Source organism: Nerophis lumbriciformis, linkage group LG23, assembly GCF_033978685.3.
Source record: "Nerophis lumbriciformis linkage group LG23, RoL_Nlum_v2.1, whole genome shotgun sequence".
In the NCBI taxonomy this organism is placed as follows: domain Eukaryota; kingdom Metazoa; phylum Chordata; class Actinopteri; order Syngnathiformes; family Syngnathidae; genus Nerophis; species Nerophis lumbriciformis.
Genome location: NC_084570.2, coordinates 19,192,501 through 19,217,919, shown reverse-complemented (window position 1 = coordinate 19,217,919; position 25,419 = coordinate 19,192,501). Strand labels below are relative to the sequence as shown.

At 39.3% G+C, this 25,419-nt stretch overlaps 2 protein-coding genes across 3 annotated transcripts in view; one reads left to right on the top strand and one right to left on the bottom strand.

The window, feature by feature from the left end:
• Positions 1 to 25,419, bottom strand: part of LOC133622358 (gamma-aminobutyric acid receptor subunit alpha-5-like) — an 87,561-nt gene that overhangs the window by 13,367 nt on the left and 48,775 nt on the right. Inside the window, exon 8 of the mRNA XM_061985002.1 lies at positions 18,877 to 19,020. Within this exon, the coding sequence (XP_061840986.1) occupies positions 18,877 to 19,020 (144 nt within the window). The remainder of the gene's footprint in view (positions 1 to 18,876; positions 19,021 to 25,419) is intronic.
• LOC133622357 (gamma-aminobutyric acid receptor subunit beta-3-like) overlaps positions 852 to 25,419 on the top strand; it is a 235,090-nt gene continuing 210,522 nt past the window's right edge. For both annotated transcript variants that reach the window (XM_061984998.2, XM_061984997.2), the window contains exon 1: positions 852 to 1,454. In XM_061984998.2, coding sequence (XP_061840982.1) covers positions 1,306 to 1,454 — 149 coding nt within the window. In that variant the 5' untranslated portion in view covers positions 852 to 1,305. The remainder of the gene's footprint in view (positions 1,455 to 25,419) is intronic.

Genomic DNA, 25,419 nt, shown 5'->3' with positions numbered 1-25,419 from the left:
CTGAAATGTGGCAAACCACACAGTTGACAGGAACCCGCAGTTCCAGGAACTAAAGGTTCCAGGAACTTCAAGTTCTTGAACCGTTGGTGGAAAAGGGCACATTGTTGAAAGGCTGTGGGCTTGTGTCCGCTCCAGCTCATGCAGTTCTCCTCTCTGGCTCGGCAAAGAAAGGACCAGGAGTTCTTTCTAATCACAGGTGTTAGCACAGCCCACAGTGAGGTCAGGCTGAAGTGAACAATACTTATTAGGGTGAAATGAAGCATATGAATAATTAATATTATGAAAGAAAGGAACCGAGCGCGGGTGATCATTATGAGGATGTGATAATAGGCTCGCACCTCCTATTTGGCAACGTGCAGGGGAGTTGGACGACGGCGACGGCAAAACGGAATTGGGCAGAATTTGAGTGGGCGTGTGTGTGTTTGGGGGGGGGCGGGGTTTGCAATTTTCATTTAAACAAGTGAAGATTGCATTTGAGGCTTAAAAAAAGAACTTGCCAAGAGCCGTTTCCGATTGCAGGCAATGTTCAACTATGAAAGATCCAATGACTACACACAACACACACTAAGACCCAACACAAACAGCTCTCAAGCACACTCTTTTTAAACACACACACACACACACACACACACACACACACACACACACACACACACACACACACACACACACACACACACACACAGTAATACGCAAGGCTTTCTCCGAGCAAAATCGGATTTTTGAACCTCGCTAATCCCCGGTTACAATCTGCATCCTGCCATCAGTAAGCGCGGCAGTGACAGGGGGGGGGTTTAGGAAGGGGTGGCGGCCTTCCTGTCCCGGGATCCGCCGAGGCTTAACGCCCCGCCCACTCGGTCGTGCCACCCCAACCCACACTAAACCCCAGATGAAGCATGATCTCCGCGCGGTGACGACCCACGCACGCCTCGGCACACACTCCCACTGCCACAGAGAGCGACACTTGCCTCGACTAATCACCCAGCGGGATGGAAGGGGGCTAGGTGGGAGGGGTGGGGGACGGCAGATCTATTTTTTTTGAAAATCAATTTTATGTTTTCTAATTTGCGAGGAGGACTTTCGTAAAATGCACTGTCGGATCAGCTAGAATCCGTTTCGCAGGCCGCCATCTGCCATGACTCGATCTGCAGATCCCCAACACCGCCGGTCCGTTGACCTCGTTCCCAGCACTTTTTGACGCCCTCATGACTCCAGGCCGCCCGGCGTTGAGTAACTTCCTTTTGCTGCGGTAGACTGGAGGCCAGGGGCCGCGGACCTGGGACTCCCCAGAGTCAAGTTTGATGCATGGATCCCAGCAGGACTGGGAACAGAAGCATGAGGAGGAACATGTTCCTCTGGTGGATCTTACCGCTTATTCCCCAAGGCTTTGTTCGCCAAGTCCGAGGAGAACTTCCTTTTATGCCGGGAAACAACGCCGCCATGCTGGTCAACTGGTGAGTAGGATCTTCTTGACGGATCCGACTTTCAAAAGAACCCTTGCATCTAATTTTGGAGATGTGGTGAAGGTAATTTTAAGGAACGTCTGAGACACAAGCAGCCATGTCCTCAAGAAAGTTGTATGCTAATCTCTGCCTTCAGTTACTTAAATTGGATCCTTGACTAACCGTGCTAATAAAAGATACCCAGCCTGCTATTTTTAGCCACTTACCTCATTGCACAGGTTTGTGTATGTACCAAGAGGGTTGGAAGGTACCCCAACCTAAACCGTTTTTCGAAGTATCTACGACAGTGGTTCTTAACCTGGGTTCGATCAAACCCTAGGGGTTCAGTGAGTCGACCTCAGGGTTTCGGCGGAGCCTCCGCCACGGAGGTAAAGACACATCCGACTTATCGTGTAAATAAAAACTTCTCCCTATCAGCATATTATGGACACTCCCAAACAATGTTCCCCCTAATTTTCCATCTGATTTGCAGGTTGTTTGATTGATCAATTTAAACTTTTACTAGCAGATTGCAAAGGAAGAGAATACATTGTATGAAACAGTACAGTTTACACAATACAGTACATATTCCGTACAATTGACCGCTAAATGGTAACACCCGAACACGTTTTGCAACTTGTTTAAGTCTTGGTCCACGTTAATCAATTCATGGTGACGTGTGTAAGGTGTGTAATTTGTTGTGAGTTCATGCACTGTGTTGGTTTTGTTCTTTGAAAAAGGTGATGTTCATGCACGGTTCATTTTGTGCACAAGTAAAAAACCATGTCTTTTTCTTGAATTTGAAAAAAAAAATTTTTTTAATTTTTCACTAAAGAAGGGTTCGGTGAATGCGCATATGAAACTGGTGGGGTTCGGTTCCTCCAACAAGGTTAAGAACCACTGATCTACGAGTTCCGATTTGCACCCATTTAAACTCTAGCGAAGTTCAGGAAGATCCCATTTGCACATTGAGCATGGAATATTCTGAAAAGATCTGAAAAATGGGCACATCTCGGTCGTTCTGAGGCCACTAGGGACCCTTAGTGATGAGTCCTTTTTGGGAGAACCTCGGACCTTAAAGAGGACCTATTCCAAACTACAGTCAACACACTTCTTTGTGGACTAGATTATACGTTTTGGATATGTTTTAGTGTAAATTTTGCATACATTTTGCTCCACTGTGACATTTTTGACCCACTTTTTGAGTATGTCTGCAGACATTTTTTTTGTTGTGGGCGTTCCCTAAGACCATTGTTTGTTAGCTATAGGCCGGGGGCCATTTTTGGGCTGCGAGCGTCTCCTAGAAGGCTGCCGGTTTCTTAGCCATAGTCTGTAAGGGCCGCCGCGGTTCTCAGTTGTAATACGTTTTTCCATCACTTGTGGCAGTAATGACAATATATAACAGAAAAAGTCTCAAAAAAGTTTCTTAAGCGCAAAAAAATATGACTAAAGTGGTGAAGCTGTATTTTCATCTGCACTTTAATTCAATTGACAGTGATTTTAAGAAACATACATTATTATTGTCTATTATTAATTTAGTTACAGTTTATGTAACTATCCATCCATCCTTTTTCTACCGCTTGTCCCTTTTGGGGTCGCGGGAGGTGCTGGAGTCTATCTCAGCTGCAACTAATCATTTTTTGATCAGTTTTTAGTCCCTTCTTTTGCAGTACATTTGAACAGTATTCATTTTTGTAATCAGCCTGACCTCAGCCTTAGAAATAATCTTTGCGATTCATATCATTTGACAAGGTTAACTGGTTAGATATAATTATTGAATATGATTAAAATCAAGGGTAAGATTACTAAATCTGTGTTCATATTTTAAATTTTCCTGAGGGAACTCTCCTGAAGGAATCAATAAAGTACTATCTACTATCTATCTATCTATCTATCTATCTATCTAATAGTTTAAATGGGCCCTGGTACCCTCTGTAAATAAAAAGTTGGGCCCCTAGGTCAAAAAAGGCTAAGAACCCCTGCCTTAGACCCCCTCCCCTCGATCTGCTTCTCCACGCCATCAGCCACAGCAAACTTTTCACAAAATTATCAGAATTTCTCTCTAAAAATGTACGCTGTTGAAATGCGTTGGATCCCAAATCCGATCCAGAAGTAGAGGCTGGACAGACGTAGGTTTCTGAAAAATAGAGCTTACTTCAAGACGTCTATGAGTTGTAAGTAGCGGTATCCTTTGGTTACCTGCTCACCTGTGCGGCAAAACGTTTTTTTAGTTTTTCGACAAATTACCGACAACATCCTGTCACTTACATGTGTGCATTTATCTAGGAAATGTGCAAAATTGCAGACAGAGGTAGAAAACGTAACTTTACATTACAGTAACAGAGACCAAAGTTAGGCTAACTGATACAGTCTCTTGTGGTTCTTCAACACGACCAAGTTGTCGAGTTTAGCGACTAATCGAGCGTCGTATTGCTTATGTTGACCAAACAGTCAAAATGTCATCGACTAATATACACGGAATAACTTTTTTCTTTTGTTGACATGTAAACAGCATTTTTTTCAGGAAAGCTAAATAAAGCTAATGCATCCTTACAACCGAACAAACGTTTTCTTGGAGGCATTGCTGAACAGCTTCAACCAGAGGAGGAGGAGCTTCGCAAACTGCATACTCGGATGCCCGCGTTACTAGATCTGTCAATCATTGACAATTAGGGCTGGGTACTGAATTCGGTACATTTATAGGCACCGACCAAATTCCATCGGTACTACCAGGTATCGATTCACTTAAAGTCAAACGGTGACATATTTTGATAGCTTTGTTCCTCGTGACGCTACGTCCGGTTGCAGACTTAAAACACCAAATCACGTAAACAATTTGTCACGCAGCACTCAGCCGAAGTCCCTCTAAGTAATGTTGCAATTTTCAACACCAACAAAGCAAGTACGCTTGGTAGAAAACGCTCCAACCTAAAGTAGGCTCCACCCATCCAAAATGTATTAGCTTGATTCTAATTATAAGGCACAGACAGCACTCAGACTAGTGTTGTCCCGATACCAATATTTTGGTTCCGGTACCAAAATTATTTTGATACTTTTCGGTACTTTTACAAATAAAGGGCATCACAAAAAATGGCATTATTGGCTTTATTTTTTACAAAAAATCTTAGGGTACATTAAACATATGTTTCTTATTGCAAGTTTGTCCTTAAATAAAATAGTGAACGTACAAGGCAACTTGTCTTTTAGTAGTAAGTAAGCAAACAAAGGCTCCTAATTAGTCTGCTGACATATGCAGTAACATATTGTGTCATTTATCATTCTATTATTTTGTCAACATTATTAAGAACAAGTGGTAGAAAATTAACTATTCATCTACTTGTTCATTTACTGTTAATATCTGCTTACTTTCTCTTTTAACATGTTCTATCTACACTTCTGTTAAAATGTAATAATCACTTATTCTTCTGTTGTTTGACACTATACATTAGTTTTGGATGATACCACAAATTTGAGTATCAATCCGATACCAAGTAGTTACAGGATCATACATTGGTCATATTCAAAGTCTTCATGTGTCCAGGGACATATTTCCTGCATTTATAAACATAATATAAATTTTAAAAAAACGAAAGAAGATGTTCTGATGCCAAAAAATATCGACGTAATCATAGTAGTATCGACTAGATGTACGCTACTGTACTTTTTATCATTACAGTGGATGTTAGGTGTAGATCCACCAATGGCGTTTGTTTAAATTTTTTGGTGGCGAACCGGTACTTTTCAGTACCAAATATGAGTCATTAGTACGCGGTACTATACTAATACCGGTATAACGTACAACCCTAACTCAGACGTACAATTTTTTTCAGAAATGATTACTGTTACGATATACTGGATGATGCTGATATGATTTTTTTAGTTAAAGAAAATAGCTTAGGTACCTCAGCTTTAACATTTATTAAATCACACAACAGTACCGAAACTTGGTACCGCTGAGTATCGATTCCCAGGTACCGGAATTTGGTATTGTATCGGTTTAAATCGATAAGGACGTCTGCTAAAAAATTTTTTATAGGCATCCAAAACTGTGTGCAAGCTCACATCCAAATACATGAACCTTAGGATTTGACGCTTTGGCATTGTTCAACACGAGTATCCAACATTGTAACAACATTTATAAGTCAGAGAAAAATCATCACAGGTCCCGTTAACGTAGCAATTGAGGCTTTGTATGTACAAACAGAAGAATGCTAAATGTGCCTGTAAACCTGAAAAAGTATCTGTATGGGACTCTTAGGTTTGTACAGAAGGTACGTCCTTAAAGGGGGTAGAAGTTTTGCATTCATTTACAGTATCTTTAAAATCAGAAATGCATGCTCATAGCTAATTTCTATGTAACCCACAGCTTAGCTCCAGGATATGTCATGCTTTTCAACAGGCAAGTAGGGGGGAAGCACAATTAGTTGCTCCAGTGAGCAGGGAAGTCAGTCAAATGTTCAAGACCATATAAACTACTTGCAAAAAAACACATTTATCCGCGTACAAGATGGTGATACAACCTTTTAAAAAATGATTAACAATTTGGATTAACAGAAAATTGTCAATGTTTTCCACTGTTTCAAGTATGGCTGTATTTGCGAAACAAACGTGAGACTGTAGACAAACCACAGAAGACGAGCTTTGGATTGTTTCTGTGCCATATTCAATGTCAGGAATGGGCAATATGACCTGATGTCTATACTGCGATATATATTGTAGCCTCTTGCGATAACGATATTATAAGAGAAGTATTCATATAGCGGGTTACAAAGGCTCCTAATCTAGCTGCTGACATATGCGAGAACATATGGTATTATTTTCCTCAAAATATTATTAATCTACCGTATTTTTCGGAGTATAAATCGCACCGGAGTATAAGTCGCACCTGCCGAAAATGCATAATAAAGAAGGAAAAAAACATATATAAGTCGCACTGGAGTATATGTCGCATTTTTTGGGGAAATGTATTTGATAAAACCCAACACCAAGAATAGACATTTGAAAGGCAATTTAAAATAAATAAAGAATAGTGAACAACAGGCTGAATAAGTGTACGTTATATGACGCATAAATAACCAAATGAGAACGTGCCTGGTATGTTAACGTAACATAATATGGTAAGAGTCATTCAAATAACTATAACATATAGAACATGCTATACGTTTACCAAACAATCTGTCACTCCTAATCGCTAAATCCCATGTAATCTTATACTTCTAGTCTCTTACGTGAATGAGCTAAATAATATTATTTGATATTTTACAGTAATGTGTTAATAATTTCACACATAAGTTGCTCCTGAGTATAAGTCGCACCCCCGGGGTTGGCTGACATCGTCTTACAAGATGTACAAACCCCGTTTCCATATGAGTTGGGAAATTGTGTTAGATGTAAATATAAACGGAATACAATGATTTGCAAATCATTTTCAACCCATATTCAGTTGAATATGCTACAAAGACAACATATTTGATGTTCAAACTGATAAACTTTTTTTTTTTTGCAAATAATCATTAACTTTAGAATTTGATGCCAGCAACACGTGACAAAGAAGTTGGGAAAGGTGGCAATAAATACTGATAAAGTTGAGGAATGCTCATCAAACACTTATTTGGAACATCCCACAGGTGTGCAGGCTAATTGGGAACAGGTGGGTGCCATGATTGGGTATAAAACCAGCTTCCCAAAAAATGCTCAGTCTTTCACAAGAAAGGATGGGGCGAGGTACACCCCTTTGTCCACAACTGCGTGAGCAAATAGTCAAACAATTTAAGAACAAAATTTCTCAAAGTGCAATTGCAAGAAATTTAGGGATTTCAACATCTACGGTCCATAATATCATCAAAAGGTTCAGAGAATCTGGAGAAATCATTCCACGTAAGCGGCATGGCCGGCCGGAAACCAACATTGAATGACCGTGACCTTCGATCCCTCAGACGGCACTGTATCAAAAACCGACATCAATCTCTAAAGGATATCCCCACATGGGCTCAGGAACACTTCAGAAAACCACTGTCACTAAATACAGTTTGTCGCTACATCTGTAAGTGCAAGTTAAAGCTCTACTATGCAAAGCGAAAGCCATTTATCAACAACATCCAGAAACGCCGCCGGCATCTCTGGGCCCGAGATCATCTAAGATGGACTCATGCAAAGTGGAAAAGTGTTCTGTGGTCTGACGAGTCCACATTTCAAATTGTTTTTGGAAATATTCGACATTGTGTCATCCGGACCAAAAGAGAAGCGAACCATCCAGACTGTTATGGACGCAAAGTTCAAAAGCCAGCATCTTTGATGGTATGGGGGTGCATTAGTGCCCAAGGCATGGGTAACTTACACATCTGTGAAGGCACCATTAATGCTGAAAGGTACATACAGGTTTTGGAACAACATAAGCTGCCAACTAAGCGCCGTCTTTTTCATGGACGCCCCTGCTTATTTCAGCAAGACAATGCCAAGCCACATTCAGCACGTGTTACAACAGCGTGGCTTCGTAAAAAAAGAGTGCGGGTACTTTCCTGGCCCGCCTGCAGTCCAGACCTGTCTCCCATCGAAAATGTGTGGCGCATTATGAAGCGTAAAATACGACAGCGGAGACCCCGGACTGTTGAACGACTGAAGCTCTACATAAAACAAGAATGGAAAAGAATTCCACTTTCAAAGCTTCAACAATTAGTTTCCTCAGTTCCCAATCGTTTATTGAGTGTTGTTAAAAAAAAAAGGTGATGTAACGCAGTGGTGAACATGCCCTTTCCCAACTACTTTGGCACGTGTTGCAGCCATTAAATTCTAAGTTAATTATTATTTGCAAAAAAAAAATAAAGTTTATGAGTTTGAACATCAAATATCTTGTCTTTGTAGTGCATTCAATTGAATATGGGTTGAAAAGGATTTGCAAATCATTGTATTCCGTTTATATTTACATCTAACACAATTTCCCAACTCATATGGAAACGGGGTTTGTAGTTTCTCTTTACATATCCTTCTTGAAAATGGCCTTGCAAATATATGTGTTGTCTTGTCTAATCATAAAAGATGCAGACGAGGCGTGTTGGCTGACTTCTTAAAGTTTACTCCACAGGGTGCTCATCAAAAACATCCCGCTGCCAGCATGGCTAAACGCGGCTACTGCGCATGCTCTGCACTACTGTGGCATGCTGGGTAATGGAGTTCTTATGTTACCTAGCTCATAACATCACTATATATCTGCCTTAGGCCATCTAGAAGGCCTTACTGACAACAACTCGTGATCTGATTGGCTATCGCAACTGTCTATCACCTGTATGTCCCCGTTCACTTACAGTGCACAGACGCCCGCATTGTTGATTCTGAAGGCTTCGAGCAGATTTGGTACAGCATGGCAACATAAGCTAGCTGAATTCTGATTGGATACAAACTCTATAACAGGGGTCACCATCCTTTTTGAAACCAAGAGCTACTTCTTGGGTACTGATTAATGCGAAGGGCTACCAGTTTCCATCCATCCATTTTCTACCGCTTATTCCCTTTGGGGTCGCGGGGGGCGCTGGAGCCTATCTCAGCTACAATCGGGCGGAAGGCGGGGTACACCCTGGACAAGTCGCCCCCTCATCGCAGGGGCTACCAGTTTGATACACACTTAAAGGGGAACATTATCACAATTTCAGAATGGTTAAAACCCTTAAAAATCAGTTCTCAGTGGCTTATTATATTTTTCGAAGTTTTTTTCAAAATTTTACCTATCACGCAATTTTCCTAAAAAAAGCTTCAAAGTGCCTGATTTTAACCATCGTTATAAACACCCGTCCATTTTCCTGTGACGTCACATAGTGAAGCCAACACAAACAAACATGGCGGAAAGAACAGCAAGCTATAGCGACATTAGCTCGGATTCAGACTCGGATTTCAGCAGCTTAAGCGATTCAACAGATTACGCATGTATTGAAACGGATGGTTGTAGTGTGGAGGCAGGTAGCGAAAACGAAATTGAAGTTGAAACTGAAGCTATTGAGCCATATCGGTTTGAACCGTATGCAAGCGAAACCGACGAAAACGACACGACAGCCAGCGACACGGGAGAAAGCGAGGACGAATTCGGCGATCGCCTTCTAACCAACGATTGGTATGTGTTTGTTTGGCATTAAAGGAAACTAACAACTATGAACTAGGTTTACAGCATATGAAATACATTTGGCAACAACATGCACTTTGAGAGTGCAGACAGCCCAATTTTCATCAATTAATATATTCTGTAGACATACCCTCATGTCAGCAGGCCAGGGAAGCTAGGGTCGATATTCTTCTCTTGATCATCTTCGGTGGCATAAGGGACGGTGTGAGCCAAGACATCCAGGAGGTTTAGCTCGCTCGTCTGCGGGAACAAACTGCCGCCATTTCTTGCCGTGCTACCGAGGCCCTTTGTCCCTGAATTGCTCACACACTCCGGCAGATTCAATGGGGGTCTGGCGGCAGATTTCTTTGACTTTATCGTTGGAAATGCATCTGCTTTGAGTGTCGCAGGATATCCACACATTCTTGCCATCTCTGTCGTAGCATAGCTTTCGTCGGTAAAGTGTGCGGAACAAACGTCCAATTTCTTGCCACTTTCGCATCTTTGGGCCACTGGTGCAACTTGAATCCGTCCCTGTTCGTGTTGTTACACCCTCCGACAACACACCGACGAGGCATGATGTCTCCAAGGTACGGAAAACAGTCAAAAAAACAGAAAATAACAGAGCTGATTTGACTCGGTGTTTGAGAAAATGGCGGATTGCTTCCCGATGAGACGTCACGTTGTGATGTCATCGCTCCGAGAGCGAATATTAGAAAGGCGTTTAATTCACCAAAATTCACCCATTTAGAGTTCGGAAATCGGTTAAAAAAATATATGGTCTTTTTTCTGCAACATCAAGGTATATATTGACGCTTACATAGGTCTGGTGATAATGTTCCCCTTTAAATAAATTGCCAGAAATAGCCACTTTGCTCAATTTACCTTTAACTCTATGTTATTATTAATAATGAATGATATTTATCTTTGTGGAAACACTGATCATCTTAATGATTTCTCACAATAACTATATATAGAAACAGATAAATATCAATATGCAACACTTTATTTTTATATTTTCTCTAAGTACACATTTTTCAAATTGAACATTTTCAAATGATCACTTCTAAGACAGTCTTGTGAAATCACAATATCCCATTTTAACTAGCTAGCTACTAACATTTTTTAACAAATCATGAATTACTTTGCACCATGTTTGTACAAATAATAACTCATGTAAAATACAAAAGTCAACTCTCAAATTTTCAAATAAATCATGTCACCCTTTGAACTGGACACCAAATCTGTTATCTGTTTCTTTGTCAGTTAGTGAAGACCAAGTCTTTAAAATATTTTCTTGGATTTTCAAATTCTATTTGAGTTTTGTGTCTCTTAGAATTAAAAATGTCGAGCAAAGCAAGACCAGCTTGCTAGTAAATAAATACAATTTAAAAAATAGAGGCAGCTCACTGGTAAGTGCTGCTATTTGAGCTATTTTTAGAACAGGCCAGCGGGCTACTCATCTGGTCCTTACGGGCTACCTGGTGCCCGCGGGCACCGCGTTGGTGACCCCTGCTCTATAACCTAAAAACAACAGCGCTGGAAGGAGCATAATATGACATGAAGAGAATATGAATACTTTTAGATATTTAGGGAAAGTAAATAAAAAATTACTTTTATATCTAATTATGATCATGATTTCTGGTTATGTTAGGCCAGCAGAGAAGGCCTTGCTGGCCCTGACGGAAAACCACTGCGTGGATTGTTGTTTAAGTCGGCAACCGGACGTGACATGCAACGGAGATGGCACCCTTTTGATTATACGTGAATCAATACCAGGTCGTAGTATTCGGTAGTACCGAATTTGGTACCCGTCCCGACATGTGACCCCCTCAAATGACGTCCCCGCCTATTGGTGATGCAGTGCATCAGTGAACAAGGTTTTGTTAAATGAAAGAAGCAGGGGAAATCCACGCTTTTAATAATGACACTGCTAGAAACGGGATGGACGTGTATTACAGTTCCATTTTACATAAGAGTATTAAGCAGATGCCTTTCAATGACCCCGCACCGCCGCCCTCTTCTCCCGCCGACCCTCCAAGTGTCACAGCTGGCCATCCAATCCCAACACGCACTCCGGCTCATTTCTTTCCCAGCGTCTCTGAGTAGACGACAAACATTGTAGACATCGGAGAACGACAACTCGTACAAGCGACAGTCCGGAACCAACCCAGACTCTGCAAGATGTCTGCCCTCACTTTGCAGATGTTCTCGTAAGCGCTGTCATTAAGATGAATCTGGAGGGCACCACGCACACATGCAAGACCAGCCAACCAATCCCTCTCTGATCTGTGACGTCATCTTCTTATGCAAAGGCTCCTGGGGTTGGTTGGATGGTGGCCGTAGGGGCGGGGATGGTGGCCATAGGGCTGGGGATGGTGGCCGAAAGGGTGGGGATGGGTGGGTGTTGCTCGGGGATTAACCCGAGGTTTCTCTCTGGTTCAGTGTGTGTGTGTGTGTGTGTGTGTGTGTGTGCAGGCTCACGCCAGGGATAAGTGTTGTTTTACAAGGCTGCCCAGGCCCCGTAGACAGCTGGTTGTGTGAGGGATAGGCTACTCTCCCGTACTGGCCTGCGCTCATTGACGCTGATCCCCGATAATGTCTCCCACATTTACTCCGGGCCTCACACGCTCACTACTCCTCTTTCTAATCTAGAATTACTCACATCACATTATCACGTATTACTGATGCCGCACTATGTACGTCTCTCAGCAGGTGAAGAATGAAAGTTAAGTGAGGATGATGGACGGTGTGTTTACGGAATAACGGCTCTCCATCATCTGCCCTTTGACCCCATTAGACGCTGCAAAGAGAGGATTTTGTTTGGCCGACAAACACACACACACACACACACACACACACACACACACACACCGTTTCTGGTGGAGCCGTAACAACAGTATTAATTACATGCGCTTTTATATTTGTACCAAAAAAAACTTTTTCTGAATGTAATTACAGACTTTTGGATGGAAATGTTGCAGGCTTAACCTTTGACCAACAAAAAAAGTAATCCCCTCATTTCAAGGGTCGCTTATAATAACTTGTCTGCCCATACAGTGGAACCTCCCAAGTCAAACAGAAACGGTTCATTTGGATCAGAGGTGTTCAAATTAGTGTTGTAACGATACCAATATTTTGGTACCAGTACCGGTACCAAAATTATTTCGGTACTTTTCTAAATAAAGGGAACCACAACAAAAGCGCATTATTGGCTTTATTCAAACAAAAAATCTTAGGGTACATTAAACATATGTTTCTTATTGCAGTTAAGTCCTTAAATAAAATAGTGAACATACAAGACAACTTGTGTTTTAGTAGTAAGTAAACAAACAAAGGCTCCTAATTTAGTCGGCTGACGTATGCAGTAACATATTGTGTCATTTTCCATTCTAATATTTTGTCAACATTATTAAGGACAAGTGGTAGAAAATGAATTATTAATCTACTTGTTCATTTACTGTTAATATCTGCTTACTTTCTCTTTTAACATGTTCTATCTACACTTCTGTTGAAATTGTAATAATCACTTATTCTTCTGTTGTTTGATACTTTACATTAGTTTTGGATGATGCCACAAATTTGGGTATCAATCCGATACCAAGTCGTTACAGGATCATACATTGGTCATATTCAAAGTCCTCATGTGTCCAGGGATGTATTTCCTGAGTTTATAAATGTCAGGTTTGTCACTGACAGTTCAGTTAGGTTTCGGTTTTTCCTGTCTTTGTTTCCTGTCAGCGCTCTTATTTTGGTTATTTCCTGATTATCTCCCTGAGTGCTTTGTCCCCTCAGCTGTGGCTGATTGGCACCTGGCCACACCTGGTGTCAATCAGCCAGCTGCTATTTGAACCTGCTTTCCTCTCCAGTCAGTGCCGGATTATTGTCACTACTACCTGTCATTATACTTGTCGTTGTAGCTCCGTCTACTTTTGTTCACTCTGCTCATGTCATAGTTCCTTCGTGTCACAGTAAGTGTTTTTGTTTGTTGTCGACAGTTAGCCTTTGTGCTATTTTAGTTCATAGCCAAGTTTGTTCTCCGCCTTGTGCGCGCCTTTTGTTTGTACCCTTTTGTTTGTTTTTTTGCTATAGTGTTAAATCAAATCATGTTTTCCTGGACAAAGCCTGCCATCCCTGCATCTTGGGGTTCGTCACCAACAAACTGACAATAAACATAATATACATTTTAAAAAAACGAAAGAAGATGCTGTGATGCCAAAAATATTGATGTAATCATAGTAGTATCGACTAGATACGTGCCTTTACTTGATATCATTACAGTGGATGTTAGGTGTAGATCCACCAATGGCGTTTGTTTACATTTTGATGTCGGTGAGCTACGGTGTGTAGTGAAACATGTGTAGCTATTCCTCGTCCTGCAGGTATGATACTTGTAAGAAACATACTTCATTTGTCGCCATGGAGACCAGGATTAGTGATTTAGAAGTAACTAAAACACTGCCGACGGCGGATGGATGTTAGCCGCCAGCTAGCTAGCCATGTCTTAAAGCACCTCTTCCTGAGGGCGTTTCAGTGTTAAAACTTCACCTTTATCTTTAGTTTTTAAGCCAAATAGCGTCCAGTCTCCCTTTTCTGTCTACACACTGTGTCTGCTTGTAAGTACTCCGTGATTGTGTGCCACCGAACGTGCTCCTCTGCTCATAAACCAGCAATGACACGACGTGACTTTGGCGAGGGTGCGGGGGGGTGCGGGACCGGTACGTTTCAGAGACGGTATCGTACCGAAAATGATTCATTAGTATACCGTACAACCCTAGTTCAAAGTGCGACCCGCATCTTGTTTTTTTTTGACCCACGACACATTCTAAAGCCAAAACAACCCACAACCTAGATTAGAACATACAAAAACTAAGAAAAAATTAAAAAAATTTGATGGGCCATTGGCATCCTTGTGCTGACCATGCTGCTCCTATATGACCAACTTTCTGACCAATTATGCAGTGTTATGGTTTATTCATTGAGAATTTTGATCCATAAAGCCAATTTTAGTTGAAAATGTTCTCTGGTATATGTAGAGCAGGCGTATTCAACTGGCAGCCCACTGAACATCACCCAAAAAGGCTCGATGAAATCTTTCAAACTAAGGTTGCTCATATATGCAGTAGTACCGCCACCCCCGCATGGGGCAACGTTGAGGCATATGTGTCACGATGAAGCAATGCGGTGAGTAAAGGAAGACTATTCAAAAATGCCATTAACGACCCTGAAAAAAAATCTAAATAAATTGTGATCATTTTACTTTTAACAACGACTGGACAACAAAGTATGCCCCAAGCCTGTGCTCGAGTCATTGTTTCCTGTCGGACCTTTTAAGTGGCGGACACTATCCCGGACAAGCAGGAACAACGGTAGAAATCCATATGCGGAAGCTTCATCACGAAACTTGGTAAATTTGGTGCATAAAGATATTTAGTGTGTTTTGTATTAAAATTGCTGACTTTGTGATGTCCTTAGTGTTAGCGGTCGTGTTGTAACTCTCTGGCAAGCAAAGCGCGTTTAATACATGTAGCCCTATATTTGACCAGTAGAGGGCCATAACGGGTTTAATTGTGTTGAGCCATTCATTGTGTGCAATGTTTGATGTGGATGTTTAATTTCTATATGTGTAAACATCTGTAGTTAAATTGTGTGAATGTATCAACACTAAACCTTCTATTTTGTTTATGTAAAATACATAGTGGACGTTATACTTTGGTCACGTTTATGTTATGTTTAGATTTTCAGTAAATTAAGGAAGAAGTGTAAAGAAATAAAACTGAAGAAGGAACAACATTTCAAAAGAAGGAACAACAATCCTCAACAAAACTTCTGGAGCTTTTGTTTTTTCGTGCTCCTAACTATCTGTCTAGCTGCACATGCTGGGAACGAGTAGCGAGGGCAGAATAATTAATTTACTGATATGAGTGACGTGAAAGTCGATGTGTTTACTTTGAAATTAAGTAAACCCTGTCTAAAAGAAATATAATCTGCGGCAGCACTTTCTGATGAAACATCCACATTTCAATGTCCGGCCCCTGAGCCCTTGGGCTCTTGAAACTGCGGCCCTCTTCATTATGTAGTTGAATAGCACTGCTGTAGAGACTTTGTAGAACTTGAGTTATTCAGCCAAGTGACTATGTGGGAGGGGCGAGGTTTATTTTGGAGTGTGTAAAAGGGTTTGGAAGATATTGTGTATTTTTGAAAATTAATAAGAAGACCTCAAAGAAAAGTTTTTTTTTTTCTTTTTCAAAAAGGGACCTGAAAGCAAAAATGACCAAAGATTGTATTGCTGGGTCGCATATCCGTTTTTCTTAATTCACACGATGGTCAAGCAGCTTGAGCGTAGCAAAAAAACAAGTGAAAATGAGTGTAGAGTTTGAGCAGAAAATACTGTATCAAATATAGAGATAGTAAAAAGCTTTAATTGTGTCTGCAGTGATCACTTTGTAAAATGTTTGCTTGAACATTTGATTGGTTTGAGAAACTTTCTGTGATTTTCTACTATATTGGTAGTGTTTGAGAGCACAACTAAACGTAAAGAAAGGACAAGAGATCGCATTAGTTTGTGTTATTTTGTCCTGGTAATAAATATTGTGATTGCTGGTCCAATCCACTGTATTTATGTTGTAGATTTTCATAACAGAACCTAAAAGCTTAGTTGTTGTTGTGCAGGAAAGCCAAGTGCTTTATTCGACACGGATGACCACATTATAGCGTCAATGGTGCTCTTTGTTAGCACCAAGAAAATATCCTTAATACTATTAAAAAACTAGATGAATAAATCTAACTGCATATACTGAATCTTGATATTGCCAGCAAACATCGCTGAAAAACAGGGACATTTATCGCTAAATAATGAGTCAAAATATGAACTTCACACCATAAAAAGAAACTGCAGACATGAATTGTAGATGAGACCAATATTCGTAGCAAACATTAGTGTCACGAACACAGCAGCACGGCACTCGTTATGTCAATTAAATACGTTATTTAGCAATGTACGAATAAGTCCAACATTGTCTTTTGACAATTAATGTTTAATTTGTGGACCCCTCCAGATGTAGAGACATGATGTGCCTCCAATCTTTGCTTCTCTAAATCCTTGTACCATATTTTTCGGACTAAGTCACAGTTTTTTTCATAGTTTGGCCAGGGGTGCAACTTATACTCAGGAGCGACTTATGTGTGAAATTATTAACACATTACCGTAAAATATCAAATAATATTATTTAGCTCATTCACGTAAGAGACTAGAAGTATAAGATTTCATGGGATTTAGCGATTAGGAGTGACAGATTGTTTGGTAAACGTATAGCATGTTCTATATGTTAAAGTTATTTGAATGACTCTTACCATAATATGTTACGTTAACATACCAGGCACGTTCTCAGTTGGTTATTTATGCGTCATATAACGTACACTTATTCAGCCTGTTGTTCACTATTCTTTATTTATTTTAAATTGCCTTTCAAATGTCTATTCTTGGTGTTGGGTTTTATCAAATAAATTTCCCCAAAAAATGCGACTTATTCCCCAGTGTGACTTATATATGTTTTTTTCCTTCTTTATTATGCATTTTCGGCAGGTGCGACTTATACTCTGTTGCGATTTATACTCCGAAAAATACGGTAAATGTCAAAGGAAGTGAGGACGTAGCGGGCAGTAACGTCTTGGTGATGATAAATGGTTTAAATCTTTCAAAAATATATTTTCTTAATAGTGTCTAAATCCACTCCATTCCATTTTAAATATGTTTTTCATGATCGCTTATATATTTGCACTAAACCTTTCAAAATACGGCCAAATCTGCACTGATGCAGGTAAATAGACAGCAGCCTAATAGGGCTTAGAGTAGACCTTCGCCTGAAACCCGAACGTGCCTCTCGGTCACGTGATTGCAGCAGCAGGAAGCATGAAGTGCTCTAAAACTTGCTGGTAGACGGCTGCGTTGACCCTGGATCTCAGGAAACAGAGTGGACCGACACCAGCAGATGACATGGCACCCCAAACCATCACCCAACCATGCAAATTTTGCATTTCCTTTGGAAATCGAGGTCCCAGAGTCTGGAGGAAGACAGGAGAGGCACAGGATCCACGTTGCCTGAAGTCTAGTGTAAAGTTTCCACCATCAGTGATGGTTTGGTGTGCCATGTCATCTGCTGGTGTCAGTCCACTCTGTTTCCTGAGATCCAGGGTCAACGCAGCCGTCTACCAGCAAGTTTTAGAGCACTTCATGCTTCCTGCTGCTGACCTGCTCTATGGAGATGGAGATTTCAAGTTCCAACAGGACTTGGCGCCTGCACACAGCGCAAAATCTACCCGTGCCTGGTTTACGGACCATGGTATTTCTGTTCTAAATTGGCCCACCAACTCCCCTGACCTTAGCCCCATAGAAAATCTGTGGGGTATTGTGAAAAGGAAGATGCAGAATGCCAGACCCAAAAACGCAGAAGAGTTGAAGGCCACTATCAGAGCAACCTGGGCTCTCATAACACCTGAGCAGTGCCAGAAACTCATCGACTCCATGCCACGCCGCATTAACGCAGTAATTGAGGCAAAAGGAGCTCCAACCAAGTATTGAGTATTGTACATGCTCATATTTTTCATTTTCATACTTTTCAGTTGGCCAACATTTCTAAAAATACCTTTTTTGTATTAGCCTTAAGTAATATTCTAATTTTGTGACACACGGAATTTTGGATTTTCATTTGTTGCCACTTCAAATCATCAAAATTAAATGAAATAAACATTTGAATGCATCAGTCTGTGTGCAATGAATACATATAATGTACAAGTTACACCTTTTGAATGCAATTACTGAAATAAATCAAGTTTTTCAAAATATTCTAATTTACTGGCTTTTACCTGTGTATGTATATATATATATATATATATATATATATATATGTATATATATATATATATATATATATATATATACATATACATATATACGTATATATATATATATATATATATATATATATATATATATATATATATATATATATATATATATATATATATATATATATATATACATATATATATATATATATATATACATATATACATATATATATATATATATATATATATACATATATATATATATATATATATATATATATATATATATATATATATATATATTAAGGGTGTAACGATCGATCGATATATCGATTTATATTCCTAAATTTCAAGCATATCGATCTGTGCTCAGCAAGTTTGCCTTCCAAGAGATAGGTATCAATTCTTTTAACCTAATGCACCCCCCGAGTAAGAAAGTTTGTACTACAGTGTGTACTGTAAATACAAAAGTTGCGTTCACTTCCACACACCGACCTCGGCTTGTGTGTATGTCCTCTGTGCCGGCTGTTTTTGCGACCAGGACGTACTGGTTGAGTCTCGACCCGTCCTCTGCCACCTCTACGGACTTGGAAGCATCTTGAGTCCATGTGTAAACCACCTCGGATACCGGATATGCATCTGACAAAAAAAAAGGGAGGAGAATGATTGAATGTTTTCCAGCTACTGTAATACGACATGAATGTTTTCAACATGAAGGGGAGCGTCAACAAAGTATTTTCATGCAGCTTTTGATTAGAACACAACTTTGCTTGTACACGCGTGCAGATATTTGAGTGTGTTCTTGTTCAAATCACTCATCTGGGTCAGGGGTGACAGTCTGCCAGTCGGAGCCAGACCAAGTCAGATTAACCTTCATGTGTTGCATCACTCGAGTGATGAAAAAAAAGCTCGCCCTGCGATTTCATCTTGCATCAACAAATGAAGTCGATCCCTTATTTACGCCTTTGGTGTGATACAGCAACGCAGCCAGACGTCTTCTGATATGCTTTCAGTGTGCATTCAGTCCACGGGCAACAGGTAGCCCATCTAATGGGAAAAAACTAATTTAGCATGAGACTTTAGTGCCTTGGCAGTAGAAAATGTTCACATTCAGTATCTCACAAGCACCAGTAGGCTGGAGTTACTTTACTTTATTCAGGCCTTCCAGGAACTGATGACGCCAATTCAAGCAAACTCAACAAATCCCTGCAAATAATGCCTTGCAACTTTGTCCAATGCTCGCAACTTCCCCACATTCGGCTTAAAACTTGTATCACAACTTTGGTTTCCACACATCGTGTAACAACATATTATTGCTGAAACGTCACAATTCTCGTCCTCCCGACCTCTTGTTCCTGTCCACAGCACGAACCCAGCAGGCACAAGACATTGATACAACGTTGATTATACGCACATGTTCTTTAAAACTGACTGACTGAAACAACGTTGCAAATTAGTTGTATTTGTAAATTGAGACAACGTGGGTGTCTAACCTTTGATCTTTGTTTCAATGGTCAAATCACAGTCACTACCTGACATTGAATAAACGTCGTCCAAAGGGATGTCGTTTCAACGTTGTATTTGTGTTATAGAATATTGGTTGGGAAATGACCAAATTTCAATGGTCAAATCAATGTCACAACCTGAAATTGAATACATGTCATCAAAAAGCCTGTTGTTTCAACGTTGTATTTGTGTTATAGAATATTGGTTGGGAAATGACCAAATTTCAAAGGTCAAATCAACGTCGCCAACTTGAAATTTAATAAATGTTGTCAGAAAGCATGTTGTTTCAACGTTGTATTTGTGTTGTAGAATATTGGTTGGGAAATGACCAACATTTCAATGATCGAATCAACGTCAGAACCCAACATTTATTAAACATCATCAAAAAGCATGTTGTTTCGACGTTGTAATTGTGTTGTAGAATATTGGTTGGGAAATGACCAAATTTCAATGGTCAAATCAACGTCGCCAACTTGAAATTTAATAAATGTCGTCAAAAAGCATGTTGTTTCAACATTGTATTTGTGTTATAGAATATTGGTTGGGAAATGACCAAATTTCAATGGTCAAATCAACGTCACAACCTGAAATTGAATAAATGTCGTCAAAAAGCATGTTGTTTCAACGTTGTATTTGTGTTGTAGAATATTGGTTGGGAAATGACCAACATTTCAATGATAGAATCAACGTCAGAACCCAACATTGATTAAACATCGTCAAAAAGCATGTTGTTTCAACGTTGTATTTGTGTTGTAGAATATTGGTTGGGAAATGACCAAATTTCAATGATCGAATCAACGTCAGAACCCAACATTGATTAAACGTCAAAAAGCACGTTGTTTCAAAGTTATGTTTGAGTTGCTCAATGTCAGGACCTAATTCAACAAGTTCTCAACGTTGTTTCAATGTCTTGTGCCTGCTGGGAAACCTTCCGGGTAATGTAGCATATAAACATTTACTAACACACCTTGTTTACATGTATTTGTATATTAATTTAAACTTTATTTATCCAGGGTAAGACGATAAAGAGCCGATTTTCGTTTGCAATGCTGACCTAGCAAAGAGGAAACATTTACATGTTAGAGATGTTGAAGTGTGATGATAATCTCTCATTTACCAAAAACAGATTGTACAATGAGAATGTCTGAAACTTGTGGACGACAGAGCAGAGAGCAAACAATACAGGAAGCCTTTGGTGGTATTTCCTTTTGGAAATATAATTGTGTGGTTGCTTTGGGGCATTAGTTAGCATTAGCTTTAGAATGATTATTTACATTTTTATTACGCCCTATTTTTTGTCCGCCTTCTTCTCCCACATTTTACATTCCACTTTCAAAATCAGCTCATTTGTGACAGGCCTGCTATTGCAACATTTTATTGTTTTACAAAAATGTCGACAATTCTAGGAGTAACACATTTTCAAGGACATTTCTTAAAATAAATCGGTAGTTTTTGGCTAAAGTTGCAGATATACACCCTAGAGTCAAATACATTGGTACTTGACACATGCTTACTGTTAGCATGCTAATGTTAGCTTCTTTAGCTATTTTTGCAGTTATACTGCTCAGTGCCATGTGTTTCGGTACTTTCGGTGTTTCGGCATGCTAAGAGTTGCCACACTCGCATGTTAACATTTCATGCCAGCTTTTGTAGCGTGTTATGCAAATATACACCCAAGAGTTGCAATTTTTTTTTTTACCTGACACTATCTGAAGAGCGTGCTAACTTTTAGCAATTTTGTGCAGCTTTGGCCTTTCTGCATTCGCATGCTATTTATACTGAAATTACTTTTTCTAGTTAATTAATACTACTTATAATAAAACAGTGCCATCATTTGACAACAAGCTGTGTAGAAGGGCTGTGAATATTTGGGCACCTAACAATTTGATCCGATTCCGATTCCTGGGGTGACGATTTGATTCAGAATTGATTCTCGACTCAAACCATTTCTTGCAATGTATTATTTGGTATAATAATTATAAGACATTTATTTTCAAAACGGATTACAGGTTAGAAAAGCTCATTGTGGTTTCATGGAGATAAGATAGGATTGGATAGGATAAACTTTACATAACCTACAATGGGTAATTCATGTGGTTGCAGTGCAGGGTTTAGAAACATATACATATTATATATATATATACATATATGTGTACATATAATCGTCCATATATATCCATCCATCCGTTTTCTACCACTTGTCCCGTTCGGGGTATATATATATATATACAGTATATATATATATATATAATTGTCTATATGTATTAGGGGTGTCAAAAATATAAATGTTTTAATTAATTGCAATTCTTATTTGTAACGTTTCTTAATTAAAAAAAAAAAAATCAACAATTGATAAAAAATAAAAAAAATAAAAATATGAATCTGTCCTGTCCAGCCACTCAGACAAATTATATTGTTGATGTAGATCAGGGGTCCCCAAACTACGGCCCGCGGGCCGGATCCGGCCACCCAGCATCCAAAATCCAGCCCACAGGAAAAAATAGTAAAAGTAAAAAATTAACTTTTTATTTTTTATTTTTTTTAAATCTTTCCTTTCTAATCCATTTTCTACCGCTTGTTACTCTTGGTGTCTCCTAGCCGCTCAGGCAAATCATATTGTCTAAAAACGAATTTTCCCATTGATAACCTGACAATGTTAAATGTTGATGAACATCAATGTTAATTGATGTTAAATGACAAAACGGATTATAAAGACAATGTATATATATATATACACATTTTTTTAACCCAATGCGGGCCCCGAGTCAAAAAGTTTGGGGACCCCTGATGTAGATGATAATTTCTGATGTACAGATTTACTGTAGAAAAGAGAAGTGTGGGATATTTCTCTAGTTGCCTTATTTGTAATTGACTTAGGGTCCATTTTTTTTTTAAACAAAACCAGTTTTCTTTTAAGTAATATATAAAATGATTAAAGCTGTTTATCTATTTTATGGATGAATGCAGTTAATTATAGAACTGGCACCCAATGTTATTAAAAAACTATTGATTTTGAATTGAGAATCGTTTTGAATCGAGAATTGATTCTGAATTGAATCGTTACCCCCAAGAATCAAATCGTGTGGTGCCCAAAGATTCACAGCCCTTATATACAGTATATGTATATATGTATATATATATATATATATATATTAGGGTTGTACGGTATACCGGTATAAGTATAGTACCGCAATACTAATTAATCATATTCGGTACCGAAAAGTACCGGTCCGCCGCGCCCCCGTCGTCGTCACGTCGTGTCCTTGCTGGTTTACGAGCAGAGGAGCATGTTCGGCAGCGCACAATCACGGAGTACTTACAAGCAGACACAGTGTGTAGACAGAAAAGGGAGAATGGACGCATTTTGGCTTAAAAACTAAAGATAAAGGTGAAGTTATAACACTGAAACACCCTCAGGAAGAGGTGCTTTAAGACATGGCTACCTAGCTAGCGGCCAACATCCATCCGCAGTCTGCAGTGTTTTAGCTACTTCTAAATCACTAATCCTCGCCTCCATGGCGACAAATAAAGTACGTTTCTTACAAGTATCATCCCTGCAGGACGAGGAATAGCTAAGCATGCTTCACTACACACCGTAGCTCACCGGCATCAAAATGTAAACAAACGCCATTGGTGGATCTACACCTGACAGCCACTGTAATGATACCAAGTACAATAGCATATCTAGTCGTTACTACTATGATTACGTCGATATTTTTTGGCATCACAACATCTTTCGTTTAAGAAAAATTCATATTATGTTTATAAACTCAGGAAATATGTCCCTGGACACATGAGGACTTTGAATATGACCAATGTATGATCCTGTAACTACTTGGTATCGGATTGATACCCAAATTTGTGGTATCATCCAAAACTAATGTAAAGTATCAAACAACAGAAGAATAAATTATTATTACATTTTAACAGAAGTGTAGATAGAACATATTAAAAGAGAAAGTAATCCGATATTAACAGTAAATGAACAAGTAGATTAATAATAAATGTTCTACAACTTATCCTTAATAATTTTAACAAAATAATACAAAGATAAATTATACAATATGTTACTGCATACGTCAGCCGACTAAATTAGGAGCCTTTGTTTGTTTACTTACTACTAAAAGACAAGTTGTCTTGTATGTTCACTATTTTATCTAAGGACAAACTTGCAATAAGAAACACATGTTTAATGTACCTTACGATTTTTTGTTAAAATGAAGCCAATAATGCAATTTTTTGTGGTCCCCTTTATTTAGAAAAGTACCGAAAAGTATCGTAATAATTTTGGTACCGGTACCAAAATATTGGTATCGGGTCAACACTAATATAAAAAAAAAAAAAAATGTGTATATATATATATATATATATATATATATATACACACACACACACACACACACACCGGTGTATATATATATATATATACATACATATATATGTACATACATATACACACAGTATATTTATTTGTTATTTTTTCTTAAAATACATTTTTGTCAATCATGAATTGATTTAGAATCAGAACGATTTGTTTGTGACGCCCCCAACCATCTGGCGTCTACTTGGTATTAAATGAGTAAAACATCAATACGGTATTTCTTTTCCAATTTTGGTTTGAAATCCTGTGCTTTTTGAGGTTAAGATTTTAAGGAATACTAAACACATTGAGAACAAATACATAAAATTACAAGTCGATTTGACGTTATTGAAACGGTAAGCAGCTTTGCCGCAACTTTCTGAAAAAGCTGCTGCATATTCAGACATTTTAGGCTGTGACCATGACAAAACAAGCCTCTGAAATCCTGGGGGCACTGGTCAGTGTGTTACAGTTGCCTAACACGTCTCAGGCTGCACTGCTCATTGGTTGATATAAGAGCGTTAATACTGTTTCCTACATTTATTTGTGCAATGACAACACAAAAAATACATGCCTGGTGCTCTCTGCAGTTGAGCAAACACCCCCGGGCCACTTTATGTGGAAATGCCCTACTTTGTAGCCTGCAGATTTGCCTTTAAAAAAAAAACTAAAAAAAAACTATTCTATTCTGGGCACTCAGCAACCTGCTGGAGGCCTTAATTAGAGTCGGAGGAGGAGAGTTCGATTGGAATTAGGGAATGTTGGTGATTTTCATTATTCTTAACAAGAGCTAATTACTTTGGCATCCATGTTGGCGCACCTGTGCCAACCTCCCCACAATTCATGCTGAGCACTGAGCGCCGTGTGCCAAAAAGGTTTCCAGGCTTCTCACTCACTAATCCTCGCCTGTCTGTCTGAAAATGTCAGCAAAGTAACTGCGGTAAAAATTCTGCCAGGAATCAAATTAGGTTTCCTAGAACTCTTTCTGCAAAACCCGAAAACCTCAACATAACAACCCAGGGCAATTTTTAAACATTAAAATTGATTGAGCAAATTGCAAAGCCAGTTTCCTAAGACACAGCATGAATCGCAATACCTCTGCCATGTTTGATTGACAGCTGATTGGCGGACGACGAGCAGGTTATTAGGTGCTGCAGGACAGAATGCCGGAT